The 17,467-nt window shown below is 29.9% G+C and overlaps 1 protein-coding gene across 1 annotated transcript; it reads right to left on the reverse strand.

Moving 5' to 3' along the window:
- Positions 1-14,013: 14,013 nt before the first annotated feature.
- LOC149518521 (protein PLASTID TRANSCRIPTIONALLY ACTIVE 14-like) lies at positions 14,014-15,969 on the reverse strand. The gene is made up of 5 exons (XM_089763356.1): positions 15,434-15,969; positions 15,182-15,323; positions 14,810-14,932; positions 14,522-14,650; positions 14,014-14,166 (listed from the first exon to the last, which is right to left on the reverse strand). The coding sequence occupies exons 1-5, from the start codon at positions 15,499-15,501 to the stop codon at positions 14,062-14,064; spliced, it is 567 nt and encodes a 188-aa protein (XP_089619482.1). The 5' UTR covers positions 15,502-15,969; the 3' UTR covers positions 14,014-14,061.
- Between the last annotated feature and the right edge of the window lie 1,498 nt (positions 15,970-17,467).

A 17,467-nucleotide genomic window follows, 5' to 3' on the forward strand; every position in this document is an offset into this window, starting at 1 on the left:
CTATTTAACTCAATCATATAGTGCTATTTTCATTTGAAAAATAATAATATTACGTGTTTATGTTTATTTGATATTTAAATATTCGATGCATTTAATATTATAAAATTTTGTTATATTTATGTTAATTTTTATTAAACTTTTTATATATTTGATATTGTAAGAAATATTTTAAATTTTTTTTATTAAAAGTTCATTTTACATTTAAAAAATATTATCTTTACATTAAAAAAATTTAAGTAAATATATTACATAATAAATTTACTCCCACCGAAAAAATATCTTGAATCCGTCCCTGTTTTCAAGTGACAAAGTATGATGTAACACAAAGTAGCACATTTCCTTCTATCTATTGCTGTCTGGTCTGTACATCATGGGCATATATATATATATATATATATATATACATATATATATCTTTTTTGTTTCTTTGATGTTGTTCATTATCTGCTTGCAATTATTAATTTTGGTTTCTTTTACTATCCTTTTATGGCTAAATAATTGAATATATATTATTTTAATTTTGGTCTCTGGAATTGGGAATGCTTAATTATTTGAGCAAAGGCATGGGAGATGTGTAATATGCCTCACTAACCATTTATACTATTTACTTGATTTGATATCATATATAACTCGAGCATTTACTTCAAATGTATTTTATATAATTGGTTATGATTGGACAAAAACAAAAACGGTAGATAAACATTGGACTGGGATTGAAGACACGGATTCAGCTTATATATATGATACCAATTGATTAGTTTTTAAATAAATCAAAGTTGAGGGTAAACGTTTTGTTAATAAACTTTTAGATAAGAAAATATATATTTCATACAGAAAAGAAAGAGAATCTAATTTTTATTCATGATCTTTATATGAATTAAAAAATTTCTTGACCTCATCGTGTGAATGGAGAATAATAACCACAAAAAAGCTCGTAGCACTAGAAATAAAATATCTCAAACAAAAGAACATGCCGACAACGTGCAACTATGCATTAACGGGCCTCCGAGTAAAGTTCTTATCGTAACCTTATCTTGAAATCTAGTACTCAAGCGCTATAAATTCAATACTATTGTTAAAGAGTTTCACCACACCAAGAAGCTAAGAAGAATACCAGCAACAAAAGTAGAGAAGAGAAGATGCATCAACCTCACGGACCTCCTCAGCATCAGGGTCCGCCTCCTCCCGGTTCCGAAGGACCTCCACCGGGAGGTCCGGGTCATCATGGACCTCCACCAGGTGGTCCGGGTCACCATGGACCTCCAACAGGAGGTCCGGGTCACCAAGGACCTCCACCGGGTGGTCCAGGTCACCAAGGACCTGCACCAGGACACCATGGACCTCCATCGGGTGGGCCAGGTCACCATGGTGGCCCCGGCGGCCATGGCGGGCACTGCTAAACAGGTGCATGGTTTGCTCGGGTTATATAAAATGTTAGTTTGCTGTAACAAAAGGTCTTAGAGAGGAATAAGGATCATTAAGTGATTGATCAGATAAGAACTATGCCCTTACATTACTTGTATCATGTGTGTTTTGAGGTATGCCGTGAAAAGTGGGAAGCCTGACTTGATCTTTGTACTGATGTTTTTGTAAGTTCTATCTTGTATGTGTGTTAATCAAATAAATTATATATGGGAGTAGTTTCATATCTATGGCAAGGAATCAAATAGCGGTTCGATACAACGATAGTAAAATTAGGGTAGCATCGATATCCGCTATCGTTATTGAATAAAACACGATTGATATTTTATTCATAGTAAAAACAAAAAATAACGATTGTAAAATAATAACGTAATTATGAATAACGATAATAACGGATCATTATTGCTGTTATTTTATTTTTTTTTTTACGAATTTAATAATTCAAAAAAATAAAATTTTAAATCTGAAGGTAGCACGAAGAAGATGAACAGAAGAGAGTAAGTGCATTTTTAGAAGGGTATGCTAGAAAGAATTAAACAATTTGGGGATATTGGGCACGTGGGGAGAGATTGGATGGGGTGAGGAGGGATTGAGTGTGGTGGGGCGTTAGGGGGAAGGTGGGGAGAGATTGGGTGTGGTGGGGTGTTAGGAGGGTATGATTGAATTTTTTATTTAATTTTGTAATTAATTTTTAAAAGTTTTTTACATAAAATTTAATTAGTGGTTTTGAAATTTTATAATTAAAAAAAAGAGATTAATAATTTAATATAATATAAATAGAGATTTTAGATGAAAATTTTTGATAAATTTTTTTGTATAAATTAGATGAAAAATAATTAAAATTAAATATTATATTTTGATTGCGTTATATATTAATTTATAATTTTGTATCTGAATTTTAATTTTTTTTTTGTTGTTTTGATATTTATATTATTGTCAATTCTTTTGATATTAGATTAATTCTTGTTATTTTTGTGTAATTATTGAAGATTGTGTTTATTATATAATTATTGAAAGTTATTTGTGATAAAAAAATTTATATCAATTAGTGTATCAAAAAGATTAAATTACTTAATAAATTTAGCATTTTATGATCTATTACTCTTATTAAGATTAAAAACTAAAAAATAAAAAATATAGGTTTGAAAATTTTATTAAAATATAAGTTTAAAATTTTTTAATTTTTGAATTTTTTTTAAGATAAAATCTAATTAGAGGGATTGAAGATTTATAATTAAAAAAATTAAGAGATTAATAATTTAATATGATATATATAGAGATTTTAGATAAATTTTTTTGTATAAGTTAGACGAAAATTAATTAAAATTAAATATTATATTTTGATTGTATTAGATATTAATTTATAATTTTGTATATAAAATTTAATAATTTTTTTATTGTTTTGATATTTATATTGTTGTCAATTCTTTTGATATTAGATTAATTCTTGTTATTTTTGTGTAATTATTGAAGATTGTATTTATTATATAATTATTGAAAGTTATTTGTGATAAAAATTTTATATCAATTAGTATATAAAAAAGATTAAGTTATTTAATAATATTCTTAAGATTAAAAACTAAAAATTAAAAAATTTAGTGTAAAATCGGTTTTTAATGATGTAATAAGTAATATTAATATTTTTAAATATAAGTTTATTTTGTTTTTATACAAAATAGCAAGTATGCCACCATGTGAAGAGTTTTCGAGTACATGAGTAGAGGGCGTGCCAAGTGATGATATAGGTTGGTATTTTGGAACACCTGTGCCAAATACAAGAATGAATGTTTCATGTAAATTTTGTGGTAAAATTGTAAAATGAGGAATAACATGTTTCAAAGAATACATTGCTCATAAAACTGACAATGTTGCACCATGCCCTAACGTTACTGGTATATTATGTTTTTTTAATTCCTTTGAAAATATTATTGTTAATTTCTTAATAAAAATTATAAAATTACATAAGCATGTGTAACTAATTTTTTCTCTTTTTTTAAACTATATTATTAATAGATATAGTAAGAGAAAGTATGATGAAATTTCTTCAAGAAAGTAAATAAAAAAAAGCTGACAACAAAAGGAGAAAAAATGAATTTTTATCACAGTTAAGAGGGGAAGATGATTATGAAAGATTTATTGATGAAGACATCGCTATTAGACAAGCCATGCGAGATAGCATCCAATCACAACATGAGTGGCATAGAAGATAAAAATTCAGACAAAGGACTAGTGGTTGGAGTAACATATATGAAGAGGGACGAAGCTCTCATGGCTCAGTTACTGAATATTTTGAAGAAAAAACAAAGAAATCAACTATAAATGAGTCTGAATTTTCATTAAGGGGAGCTATACCTGAATTGGTTAGAAGTAAGAGTTCAAGGTAACCAATAGTAAGTGATTCATTTTTAAAGACATTAAAAAGAAAGATGGGTGAATCAGTATCAAAATTTTTTATATATGATTGATTTTCTTTTCGGTTAGCAAATTTTTCATGGTTGCATAAATTGATTTCTGTGACAGCAGAAGTTGGCCAACATATAAAACTTCAAATACTTTATGAGGTCTCAGATGTGTATTTAGAGTCTGAGTACACCTTATGAGATCTCAGATATGTATTTAGAGTCTGAGTATCAACAAGTTTATAAATGAGTTAATGGATTAAAAGCTTATTGGAATGAATTGGATGTCACTTTGATGTGTGATGGTTGGACCAATAGTTTGAATCAAATGCATATCATTAATTTCCTTGTTTATTGTAGTAAAGTGACCATTTTTTGAAAATCTGTATATGTCTTAAGTGTTCGTAGTAGAGATACAAACTTTTACTACAGATTATTAGATGAAGTTGTAGAAGAAATTAAAGAAAAATACATTGTTCAAATAGTCGCTGATAACGAGGCAACACTTAAGGCTGCAGGAAAAAGACTAATGAAGAAGAGAAAACATTTATATTGGACAGCATGTTCAACTTATTGTTTGGACTTGTGCCTTGAAGATATTGAAAGGAAAAAAATGTGGCAAAGGTTTTGGATGATGCAAAGAAAGTGACTTGTTTTATATATAATCACATTTAGACTGTTAATTTAATGAAAAAATATGCATAAGAGAAGCAATACTTCATCTTGCTCTTACCCGATTTACCATTCATTTCATATAGTTAGAAGAAATAATGAAGTAAAAGCAAAGTTTGAGAGAGATGTTCAATTCAAAAGCTAGTACTTAGTAATTAGTACAACTATTTAAATCTAACATCTTTTTATGATATGATTGTTTAAAATATTTGTAGACACCCAATTGGGTCCAGGCCCAGACCAATTGGGCCTGGCCCAAAGGGGGTAAGCCCGATGCAATTTTTTCTTGTATTATTATTATTTTCTTTTTTCTTTTTCTTTTCTTCTTTTGTGTTTTATTTATTTTATTATTATCATTATTATGTACTAACATATGTATATATTGATTTATTTAGTTATTTATTTTTTTTGTTAATATTTATATGTAATTTATTTATATAGTTATATATGTATTATTATTATATTATTATTATTATTATTTTATAATATATTTTTAGGTTTATCTTATTTTATTTTTTAAATTATCTGTTAATTTTATCTGATCCTTTTTGATTATCTGATTTTTTTTCCTATCTTTTCTAATTATCTATCTTTTTATTTTATTTGATTTTGGAGGGCTGGGATTGAAAGTTGAAGAATCCCACTGAGAGTGGGAATTCAATCAGAAGAATCCAGACTGGATTCAAAGATTGAATTCCCGTCCAAAGGAGAATTGAGATTGATCAGAAACTCCTGATCAATCCCTATATAAAGCACCTCCTGGAACAGAATGAAACACACAGAAAAGAGTAAGCAAAGCTACTGATTTGAGAGAAAAGGAGGCGTATAGGAAGCTAAGAAAAGTTTATGAGTGTTCTGGGAGTGAGAAAAATTTTTTAGAAATTTTTGGCGAAAATTTTTTTTGAAAATTTCTGGGAAATTTCCAGATTCCGACGAAAATTCTGGCGAAATTTGAATTTTTCGGCAACAATTCCGGTGAACATTGAAGTTTCCGGTGACCTGCCCAGTTTTCGACGAAGAATCCCAGAAACCGGTGGTATTCCGGCCAACTTCTGGCGATATTTCCAGATTCTGACGTAATTTTCCAGAATCCGGCACCGTTGTTCTTCAGATTTTAGAGAGAAGGGAGAGGAAAAGGGAAGAAGAGAGAGAGAGGGGAGGAGCGTTCTGCCGAAAAACGAAGGGGATTGCCTTTTATACCCTCCCAAAACGACGTCGTTTTGGCCTTAAGTAACCAGAGGATCCGCGCGTTTTGCCGAACCCGACCCGACCCGAGCGTCCACCCGCTTTCCTGACCCGCGCGTGCTGCCCCTTCTCCAAGTCGAGTCGAGCCGAGCCGAGCTTCCAAGCCGCTCCCCCGAGCCGTTTCTCTTCCTTGAGCCGAGCCGAGCCGAGCCACTCCAGGTTTTTTTTTTTTTGAATTTTTTATTTATTTGTTTTATCTTTATTTATTTTTATTTATTAGATTAGATTTATTTAATATTTTTTTTCTTTCTCTTATTTTTATTTTTGTTTTACTTTTCTTTAATTTTTTTATTTTTATTTATTTTCACTTTTTTTTTATTATTCTATTTTCTTTAAATAAAAATCAAAAAATTCCAAAAAAAAATATTTTTAGGGAAAAGTTGAAAGTATCAATTTTTCTTAAAAATAAATTTCCAAAAAATATTTTTGGGGAAAAGTTGAAAGTATCAATTTTCCTTGAAAATCAAATTTTCAAAAAAAATATTTTTGGCGAAAAGTTGAAAGTATCATTTTTCCTTAGAAATAAATTTTCAAAAAAAGGGTTTTTTTGAAGGTATCAATTTTCCTTGAAAATCGAAATTTCCAAAAAATATTTTTGGAAAAAAGTTGAAAGTATCAATTTTTCCTACAAAAAAAAATCATTATTTCCTTCCTTTCTATCTTAATTTTGATTTTATTTTTTTTTTTTTTAAATAATCCGACGACGGAGCCTCTGCAAGTGAAACAGTAGTTTTTCTTGCATACTCTTGAGGTGAGGGAATTTTCTCAATTTTTTGCTAAAAGTATTAGAGTCAATTGAGAAAATTTTCCAATAATTAATTACTTGGTAAAATTTTAAGGCTCTTGGATAACACAAATTTAAGCTGGTACCATCTTTTGATGGGCGTTGTGAGGTTGCTATAACCTTCCTCACACGTAATCGAACTCCCGAACCCTATTCTGGTTTGTAGACCTGAACCTATTCTTCTAGGGACCCTTAAACTTAGGTGTTCCCTAAAAGGACAGATTCCATAGGTGGCCAATCGCACCTAGATAAAAAAGATTGGTGGCGACTCCCTAAAAGTCAATGTCTAGCGATAGATCCCCGGATCTAGACGTTATGACAATATTAATTTAAAATATATTACTCTAAAAATTTATTGATGAATATATAAGAATTTAAAGATTCAAAATGGGGACAACAAAAATCAAGACCTGCTTATGAAGTCAAAAAAATTATTTTGGGAAAAGATTTTTTGAAAAAAAAAATAGGCGATATAATAAAAGTTTATGAGCTTTTGGTAAAAGTGTTGTGCATTGTGGATGGTTATGAAAAACCAACAATAAGCTTTATTTACGAGGCTGTGGATAGAGCTAAACATGTAATTCAATAAAATTATTGTTATTCTGTTGAATATGAAAAGATTATTGACAATATATGGAGTTTTATGCATTCTGACTTGCATTTAGCTGGTAAGTAAACTAAGAATATAGATGGTATTTAAAAAATATGTTTATTTTTTATACTTAAATTGCTTATATATTTATTTTTTATTACTTTAATATAATATTGTTATGAATTATGTTTAGGTTACTATCTAAATCCACAATTTCAATTTGGAATAGAACATTCTGCAAATGTATTTTAAGAAACATTAGAAGGTATAAAAATAGTTATTGAAATATTAGAACCTTTAATAGATACTCAAATAAGAATGATTAATCAGGTTAGTATTTAATATTATTTTATAACTTTAACATTTATTTTATGTATTAAAAATTAAATTATTTTTTATTTATTCATTTGTTATTGTATTTTCAATCGATGTAGTTGTTATTATTTCAAGACAAGCATGAAACATTTGGTACTCCACAAACACAAAGAGCTTAGAAGCAAATAAATTCAGGTAAATAGTAAATTAAATAATTATAATTTATTTATGTTATTTAATTATATAGCACATTGAAATTTAATTTAAATAATTTTATATAGCTGAATGGTAGATGATATACGGTACTTGTGTTCTTGAATTACAAAAACTAGCAATCAAAGCGCTTAGTCAAACAACATCTGCATCAAATTGTGAATGTAATTGAAGCACATTTAGCTATATTCACACCAAAGCAAGAAACAGATTGAAGTTTGAAAGACTTCAGAAGCTTATATATACCTATTATAACATGAAGTTGAGGATGAGACATCAGAAAAGAATAAGCATTGATCTGATAAATAATAAGTTTAATCCTATTAGCTTTGACCATATTTTTGAAGATGATGATCCACTAACAAAATGGTTGTAAAGAGAAAGAAAATCCTCTATTAGATGGTCAAAACTCTGATTGGCTGCCTGCAGATAATTCTGATAATGAAATAAATATTGAACAATCACGTCAATCTCAATAAAAGAATGTGTCTCATTCAAGTTTAAGTCCAACACCAAGTCAAAGTGATGATAGTGGTGGTTTAAATCCAGATTGTCATAACGTCTAGATCCGAAGATCTATCGCTAGACATTGACTTTAGGGAGTCGCCACCAATCTTTTTTATCTAGGTGCGATTGGCCACCTTAAGAATATGTCATTTCAGGGAACACCTAAGCTTAAGGGTCCCTAAAAGAATAGGTTCGGGTCTGCTAACCAGAACAGGGTTCGGGAGTTCGGTTACGTGTGAGGAAGGTTATAGCACCCTCACAACGCCCATCAAAAGATGGTACCAGCATAATTTTGTGTTATCTAATAAGCCTTAAAATTTTACCAAGTAATTAATTATTGGAAATTATTGTCAATTGACTCTAATACTTTTAGTAGAAAATTGAGAAAATTCCCTCACCTCAAGAGTATGCAAAAAAAACTACTGTTTCACTTGCAGAGGCTCCGTCGTCGGATTAATTAAGGAAAAATGAAAATCAAAATCAAAATAGAAAGGAAGGAAATGATGATTGTTCTTATGTAGGGAAAATTGATACTTTCAACTTTTCCCCAAAAATTATTTTTTTGAAATTTATTTTTTAAGGAAAATTGATACTTTCAACTTTTCCTCAAAAATATTTTTTTTTGAAACTTTGATTTCCAAGAAAAATTGATACTTTCAACTTTTCCTCAAAAATCTTTTTTTTGAAAATTTATTTTTAAGGAAAATTAATACTTTCAACTTTTTTCCAAAAATATTTTTTAGAAATTTATTTCTAAGGAAAATTGATACTTTCAACTTTTCCTCAAAAATATTTTTTTGATTTTTATTTAAAGAATATAAAACAAAATAAAAGTAAAAGTAAATAAAGAAGAAAAAAAATAAAAAGAAAAGTAAAACAAAAATAAAAATAAGATAAAGATAAAAAATATTAAATAAATCTAATCTAATAAATAAAAAAATAGAAAAACAAATAAACAAATAAATGAAAATAAAAAAAATTCAAAAAAAAAAACCTGGAGCGGCTCGAATCGCGGCTCGGCTCGGCTCAACTCAAGGAAAAGAAAACGACTCGAGGGGCGGCTTGGGAAGCTCAGCTTGGCTTGGAGGGGGGCAGGCACGCGCCGGTCAGAAAGCGGGTCGACGCTCGAGTCGGGTCGGGTTTCGACAAAACGCGCGGATCCTCTGGTTACTTAATGCCAAAACGATGACGTTTTGAGAAGGTATAAAAAGCACTTCCCTCTATTTTTCGACAGAACGCTCCTCCCCTCTCTCTCTCTTCTTCCTTTTTCCTCTCTCCTCTCTCTAAAGGGCCTGAAGAACACCGATAAAATTTTCGTCGGATTCTGGAAAAAGTCAACGGAATCTGGAAAATTCACCGGATGTTCGTCGAAAGTTTGCCGGAAGATCATCGGTTTCTGAGATTGTTGGCCGGGAACTGGACAGGTCACCGAAAACTTCAAGGTTCACCTAAATTGTTACCGAAAAATTCAAATGTCACTGGAATTTTCGTCGAAATCTAAAAATTTCTCAGAAATTTCCAGAAAAAATTTTCGCCAAAAATTTCTAAAAAATTATTTCTGATCCCTACAGCTATCCTAACTCTTCTCAACCTTCTTTAGCCTTCGAAAACTCTTCTATACACCTCTTTTCTCTCAAATTCAGTAGCTTTACTCACTGTTTTCTCTGTGTCCGGCATCTGTTCTAGGAGGTCCCTTTTATTGGGATTGATCAGGAGTTTCTGATCAATCCCAATTCCTCCTTGGACGGGGATTTAATCTTTGAATCCAATTGGACTCTTTTGATTGAATCCTCATTCCCAGTAGGATTCTTCACCCTTCAATCTCAGCCCTCCAAAAATCAAATAAAAAAAACTAGATAATTAGAAAAGATAAATAAAAAATTATTATAGGATAAATAAAAAATAATAATATCAGATATATAATTAGATAAATAAAAATACAAAAATAAATAAAATAAAAGATAAAAAATAATAAACATATATATATATATTAGTAGTAATACATAAATAATAAAATACATAGGATATACATAAAATATAAAATAAAATAAAAATAAAAATAAAAATGACAAAGATAAAATTGAACCTACCTATTTGGACCAAGCCCAATTGATCCGAGCCTGGATCAAATTGGGTATCTACACCTACCTATTTGGGCCAGGCCCAATTGATCCGGGCCTGGACCAAATTGGGTGTCTACACAGATGATGATGATGATGGTAATGGTGATGGTGATGGAGATGGTGATGGTGCGAATTTTGATGATAATATGGATGCAAATCGACCTTACAACCCACATGGAGGAGAATTTAGGTTTACTGCTACTAGTGGACTTTTCATTAATATAGCAGAATATGAAGTAAATTCATTTACTGAATCTAGTGAGGGTCAAAGTACACGTACAACTCGATCAAAAGGAAAAGCCAAAAAGTACCACTATGATATTTTTAGAGGTTCTTCATCTTCAGGTGAGAGACCAAATTTTAGTAACTTTTAGTATAGTAAATTATCTGCTAGTGCTTAAGGACATTGCTATCCACTGAAACAACTTGATTTTCGATCTTCTCATGGTTATCCACCTCCATATGGTTATTATCCACCTCAAATGTATCCTCCACCTCAAATTTATCATTTACCACAAATGTATCATCCTTAAATATATCATCCACCTCAAATATATCAAGAACAAAGACCTTAGGGATGGAGATGAAGTTAACTTGGCTCTCAAAGTGAAGATAGAGAATCTGATCTTCCTCGTCATTCTACCATGTGGTAAAATTTAAAATATATATTAATAATTGTAGTTGATGGAATTTGAAATTATTATATTTTTAAGTTTGTAATTTTATTAAATATAAATGCTTGGTATTTAACATATTATGTTTTGTTAATATTTGATTTGTCTAGAATTAATATTGAATATGAACTTGGCCAAGAAAAATTTTGTGGATAAACCAAATATGAATGCTTTTTATAATCTAAATAAAATTGTGAATAATTTTTTTAGAAAATAAAAAACATAGAGTGTCATAAATTATTTTTAAAATCATTGAATAATAGTTTTTATTATTATAATTATAATTATTATATTTTATAATAAATTATGCAAAAAAAAAAAATTCACGACCTTGATGACCACAATGAGCGCAATAATTTTTGTTATATCCGAAAATGAGATAAACAAGACACGAACGAAAATATGATCACGATCGTTATTTAAATCCCTAATCTACACTACATGATGTCCTCTGCTTTTCACTGCACATCATTCTTTCCGTGGGGTTCTTTTTCCTTCTTTTCCTGTAACACATATCCCCATGGTATAACATTATCAAAATGCTTACTACAAATTAATTTGAGCTTCTTTAACCTGATCCTAAAGACTTCATAGAATGTTTTTCCTGAGTGAAACTATCGGTTGCAGTGCTACTGCTCATGCCTAGTGAAATTAAATGCAAAGGTGCTTGAATTATGCCTCGTTGGAGTTAAAAAGTAGAAAGTGTTTGACAAATTAAGTATGTGATATGATCATTTACTTATAAGTGTTGAGACAAATTTCAAATATAAGTTTAGCGATAAGACATTGATTAAACGACCTAAAGGTTCTCACTTCTGTTAACTACAAGAGAGATAAGGAATTTACAAATTTGATGGTTGAAACTAAAAAACTAAGAACTAAGCTAAACTAAATTTAAGAAAAGTTTGAAAAGATTAAAAGAATTTAACTCTTCTTCTTCTTCAAAATTTATTTTTTATATTAGGTTGAAGGCTTTTTATAGTCTTCTCATGTGTAATTTGCAGTTGGACATTATTCTACAATCCTGAAAGTGCTAAATGTCGGTTGATAACCATTCATGATTTCTTGAAACTTCAAACTTGAAAAAAAAAAAAACACACACACACACGCATAAAAGAAGAGAAAATTAAGGTGTTGAATTTGGCATCCTAACATCCAATTAAGGACATAATTATTAACACTTGAAATTCTCAAGTTTGGCTTTTCTAATTTGTTTTAGTTGGCTAGAGTTGTCGGAATTTGTCTTGATAACATTGTTTTTTTCTAATGGACAATATCAGAGGCACTCATCTGGTAGCTTTTTCTAATTTGTCACATGCTTTTATTTTCAGCTTGGACATCTAAGTCCAAATTTTTAAAGGTTAAAGTCTATTAATTAAGCTTACTAATTAACTAAGTAAAATTTAATGACAATAAGACATTAGTTCAACGACAAGAAGAAAGTTCTAGAATTTGAAGATCTTAGGATCAAATTCCACTATATGTGGATTTGATTGTCCAATTATGTTCTAACTTATTTGTTGATTATTCAATGACTGAAACTTAATTATATTACAATAGTTAATTATATAATTATAATATTTGATTATGATTGTAACAATTAAGAAAATAATAAAAACTTAATCAAAGCTGTAAACTTTTTAAATAATATAATATATTGTTTAATTCAAAATGCTTATTAAATAATTAAATAATCATTAAATAATTTGTTAATTACAAAATTATATATTTGTATAATATATATATATGTATAAGTGTTCAGCTTTGGGAAGTAAATCTCTATATTCAAGTAAATTTATTTTTTTATCAAGATTAAATTTTAAATAATTTATTCTTTTATATATCTGAATATTAATTTACTCAAATAATGTTAAAAATAAGTCATTCATTATTTTTTCACATCATGTTCATTGGAAACACTTTATTCTCTCACAACAATTTTTCATAGCAATGCCAAATATTCTAAAATTTTAAACCATAATTTCTCAGTATTTTTGCACAATACTTGTCATATACACTTTTTTTAAATAAAATTTGTTTTCCAAGATTGAGAATCAACATACTCGGATATGTATGCTTAGCAAAAAATTTTTACTTTTAAGCTTCCCTTGGTGAGCAAGCAGCTTACATAACTCGACAAAAAAGCGGTAACGCCGGCCCATGTTAGCAAAAGGATTGGGGGCAAGCAGCAGTTCCGCTAGCCCATGTTAGGCAGCCTTTCTCGCCCATGGCCCTTCCTATCTGTTAACTTCCACTTCCAAAGGGCCGAAGTCTTTTCTTGCGAGCTTCAACAATTGAAAATTTCCGAAGTCTTTTCTTGCAAGCTTCAACAATTGAAAATTTTAAGTTCCTTTTTTCTATTTGTCACCTACTCAAAATTCTTACAATCTTCAGCAAATTTCGTTTTTGTTAGTAAAAATTAATTAATAAAAGCATTAAACTCCACTTATTTGCTAAAGATTTATCACCGGCGTTTATGTTGATTAAGGAAACACTTATTTCAGATTTTTTTTTTGGTTCGAATATTTCAGATCGTAGTCCTTTTAATTTCAGTGTTTTCTAATAATAAATTTAACAGTAATCATAATCTAATATTGAGAGTACCACAAAGTATAAATGTTTGTTTGTATTGCATTCATTAATCAATCGAGCAAAGCCAAAAGCTCCAGGCTGTTCGTGATCACGTGTAAAGTTGAGCAACGCGGACGGAATTGAATATTTATGAGGGAGAAGGCGACTGGAGAATTGACAAAAGAGATGGAATTGGGTTACCCCTTTTCTTTCACAAATTTACAAAATTCTCGTTCGTCATAAATCTCCGTCGATTTATGACCATGAAACATAATAGAAAACAACAAATGAAGTTATAAACATCTTGAATAATAATTAAAAAAAAAAAACAGAACGTGAGAAACTTTTGTTTTTTTATTTAAAAGATAAAAATATTTTTAATTATAATATAATAATTATGTAAATTTTTAATATTTTATTACAATCAATTAAATTTTTTATTTTTTATTTTAATTTAATTGAATCCTTAATCGGACAAATTTTAATCATGTAAAAATTAAATCAAATAATATCGAATTACAATAAATAAATTCTTAAAAAGATTTTAGAGATCACAAAAGAGAAAATAGTAAAAGAAAAAGAAAAAGATTATTTGTTGTTTTCTCATAGTTGAAGCAAGATCAAGATCCTGCAGCTGTGAGAGGTCATCCTGCATGGATCGAGCAAGTTGTGAGTACAGCGAGTTGCATCCTAAAAATTGAATCTCATAATTATGCAAAGCAAGACTAAGGAAAACTTTGTCCAAAATTAAAGTTCTCCTCAACATTATGGAATAAGGAGTGCATGTGTGTATACGTGTATTTGGCATCCAAAAATGCAAATCCTTGCCAATCAACAACCAAATCCAATGTATCAATGCCATCATTAAGTTATATAACTCTCTCTCCCATCAATTCATTGAAGGCCAAAAGTGTAATTTAGCAAAAAATAAAAGGGAACTCAAAATAAAGTAAAAGCAAGAAAATAAACATTGAAAATGCTTCAAAATTTCGAATTTTACACACCTCTGTAGCAAAAAGCAAGCTAGTGCACTCATCTGTATTAGGTAAGAAGTCTCCATATAGTTGCCAAAAGTTATCATCCCTATCAAATGCATACAGAAGAAGGCATGCCAATCTCAGATCCCAATCCGTCTGCCAAGAAAGATACCCATAAATTACAGCAAAGAACAGAAGGATCAGTGTTGTTATACAAGTTAAGTAGCGTGCTAGTGCATTCACCAAATTGAATAATAAATGCATAAATACTTATATGATAATTAAGTGCTTGATATAAAGGAAAATTTCAATTACCTCAGGATTGGTTGCGTTTATGATATCAAATATGGGATGACCTATTGGAACTATATCAGGGAAGAACATCCATGGCAGCTTCTGCCTTACTGTCAACATCAATTCTAAAGGTTCCATGATAATCTGCTCAGTCAAGTGCAGAAGCATAGTAACCAACACGCACATATATATATGTATATATTCATAGAAGTATAACTAGTACAACATTTGTTAGGATGCAAATACATAATAATAATAATAAAAATGATAACAATGCAGGAAAGTGGCGAAGCAGGCAGGAAGGGAGAAGCATGAGAATGGAAAAAGTTACTTTGACTTATCTAAATTGGGACAATAAGTGAGAAATAATAAGGTAGAAAGGTAGAAACAGACTCTGGCACGACGAAGAGGCTCAACATCTTTGGAGGCATAGACTCCAAAACCGTCTGGTCCTTCCTTAAACTCAATTCCATAAGCTCTCATACTTCGAACATAACCTATCTTGTAGAAATCAGGGTGGGTCTGCAGGCTCCAACTGTGAGGAAAAGGGTAAAAGTAGCAAAGGGAGGGGAAGGTGTTAAACACCCAAAAAACAAAAGTAATAAAAGCATAGGGGTAGGGGATTGAAAACCCATAAGCATTTACCTGAGAGGGAGATTCTTGAAGTGGGGGAGGCTGAAAGAGTGGAAAAGGAGGAGTTTCCACGGAAGCATTAATGGGTTTCAAACGATACGTGGATCTTGGTGTCGGTGACCACTCATGACCACGACTATAACCATGATGATATTCCCTTTCCCGGCGAGAATAGCTGAAGTGCCCAATGATATGATGAAGGGGAACAGTTGAGATCGCCATTGGTCATTGAAGACAACGGGAGAGCGAGTCTATTGGAGTTCAAAACGGAACCATGGTGGCAAGACTGGCAGTGGACTACTCCGGTGTTGCCGTTCTCTTTAGTTAGGATAAGAAGCTCGACTCAAGTCTAAACTCAAAACTCGAAAAACATTATCCGATCGCAATCAGGGACCAGACTGCATAGCAGGGTGCAAAACGTGTGAGGCAACCGGCAGTCCGGCCCAGCCCATGATAGCTAGCCTTTCTCACCGATGGCCCAACTATCTGTTAACTTCCACCTCCAAGGCCTGATTTTCTTTTTTTTTTTTTACGAGCTTTATCAATTTAAAAAATTGAGATTATTTATATTTGTCACCACCACAAAATTCTTACAAATTATTTATACCAGAAATTATTTATGAGAGAGAAAGAAAAGAAGCTATATGGACATGATAAAAAATTGAGATTATTTATATTTGTCACCACCACAAAATTCTTACAAATTATTTATACCAGAAATTATTTATGAGAGAGAAAGAAAAGAAGCTATATGGACATGATAAAAAAATAAAAAATAATATGATTTAAAATTTTAATAAAAATTTAAAATTATATTTTATATTTTATATTAATATAAATTATAATAAGTATTTTTTTATAAAATATGAATTAATAAAATCCTTAATATTATATAAATACACAAATTACGGTTTAGCTGAAATAAAAACTTGTAATTTGGGCTAAAAGGGGAGAAATTATTTATGGGAGCTGCGCCATTACTAACATGCTAATGGGCTGATGATGAGCTTTGGTCACAGTCCAAGGCGATCGCACTCATTTGCTACCAACTAACTGTGATTTTCCCATCCCTCCACTTCAAGAGCTGCACTAGATGAAGATAATGCTGACGATAAATGTAACACAGACATATGTCATCAGAGTATTGCATCTTACATAAAAGTATAACACTATAGAATTTAAATCATTTCAAATGTTTCCATATTCTAATTAAGAAAAAATTAATGATCTAATTTGTATTTTTTTAATAATAAATTTCGACTCTTACGAATTTAGATTGGGTTGATATCAAATTGAAGCTTATAACGTTATAGTTAATTCGAATTTAGTCGAAATTGAGTTAAAATTTCTTTTAATGGTCTTCGAATTCAATAAATTTTTTTGTTCTATTTTTTTGTCTATATATATATATTGAAGTATTTTAAAATTATATCATTTTTTAATATTTTAAATTATTTTTATATTTTTATAATTTTTTTACATTAAAAATTATAAAATTTTAATTTCCAAAAATTGATTTTAATATATAAAAATATATTAAATCAAAATTTTAAAAATTAATAAATAACAAATATTTTAAGATAAAAAGAATATTATTTTATCATCTCTAATCGTACAACATCAAATATATTGGTGTAACTGATAACCAAGTGGCTTAGGAATTCTTCTTTAATTTTTTTTTCCTTAGCACTGTCATCCATAAGAAATTTCTGCATAGCACTTTATCATCCAGAGAACTCCATGAAATTTTAGGTAGAAACCTACCAGCAAACGAACGCGGTTCTGACTTGTAGTTGTATAAGATAAAACAAAAATAATCATTTTTGCTTTAAGTAAAATGAGTGATGATAATGGGGCACCGACAGTGTAAATTGGCAGGCTTTCTACGCCAGACCACACAATGTAATAATTGATTGCTTCATAAAATTAGTCTATTCCTATAATTGAAAATACTCCTACTTTTTGAATTTTACACTAAGCAATCGACTGCCTTGGGACAGATGTTCGTTGGAACCTTCGATTGAAGGGACACTAAGGGTTTTGATG

The sequence above is a fragment of the Durio zibethinus genome, chromosome 6 (assembly GCF_047325235.1).
Source record: "Durio zibethinus cultivar Kanyao isolate XHJ-2024 chromosome 6, ASM4732523v1, whole genome shotgun sequence".
In the NCBI taxonomy this organism is placed as follows: domain Eukaryota; kingdom Viridiplantae; phylum Streptophyta; class Magnoliopsida; order Malvales; family Malvaceae; genus Durio; species Durio zibethinus.

Excerpts from the sequence above, each read along its gene's own strand:
- LOC149518521 (XM_089763356.1), bottom strand. The coding sequence starts at position 15,501 with ATGCTTCCGTGGAAACTCCTCCTTTTCCACTCTTTCAGCCTCCCCCAC. Across the intron at positions 15,324-15,433 it reads TTCAAGAATCTCCCTCTCAG|TTGGAGCCTGCAGACCCACC; the intron begins GTAAATGCTTAT and ends TTTTCCTCACAG. Across the intron at positions 14,167-14,521 it reads GCTTGCTTTTTGCTACAGAG|GATGACCTCTCACAGCTGCA; the intron begins GTGTGTAAAATT and ends CGATCCATGCAG.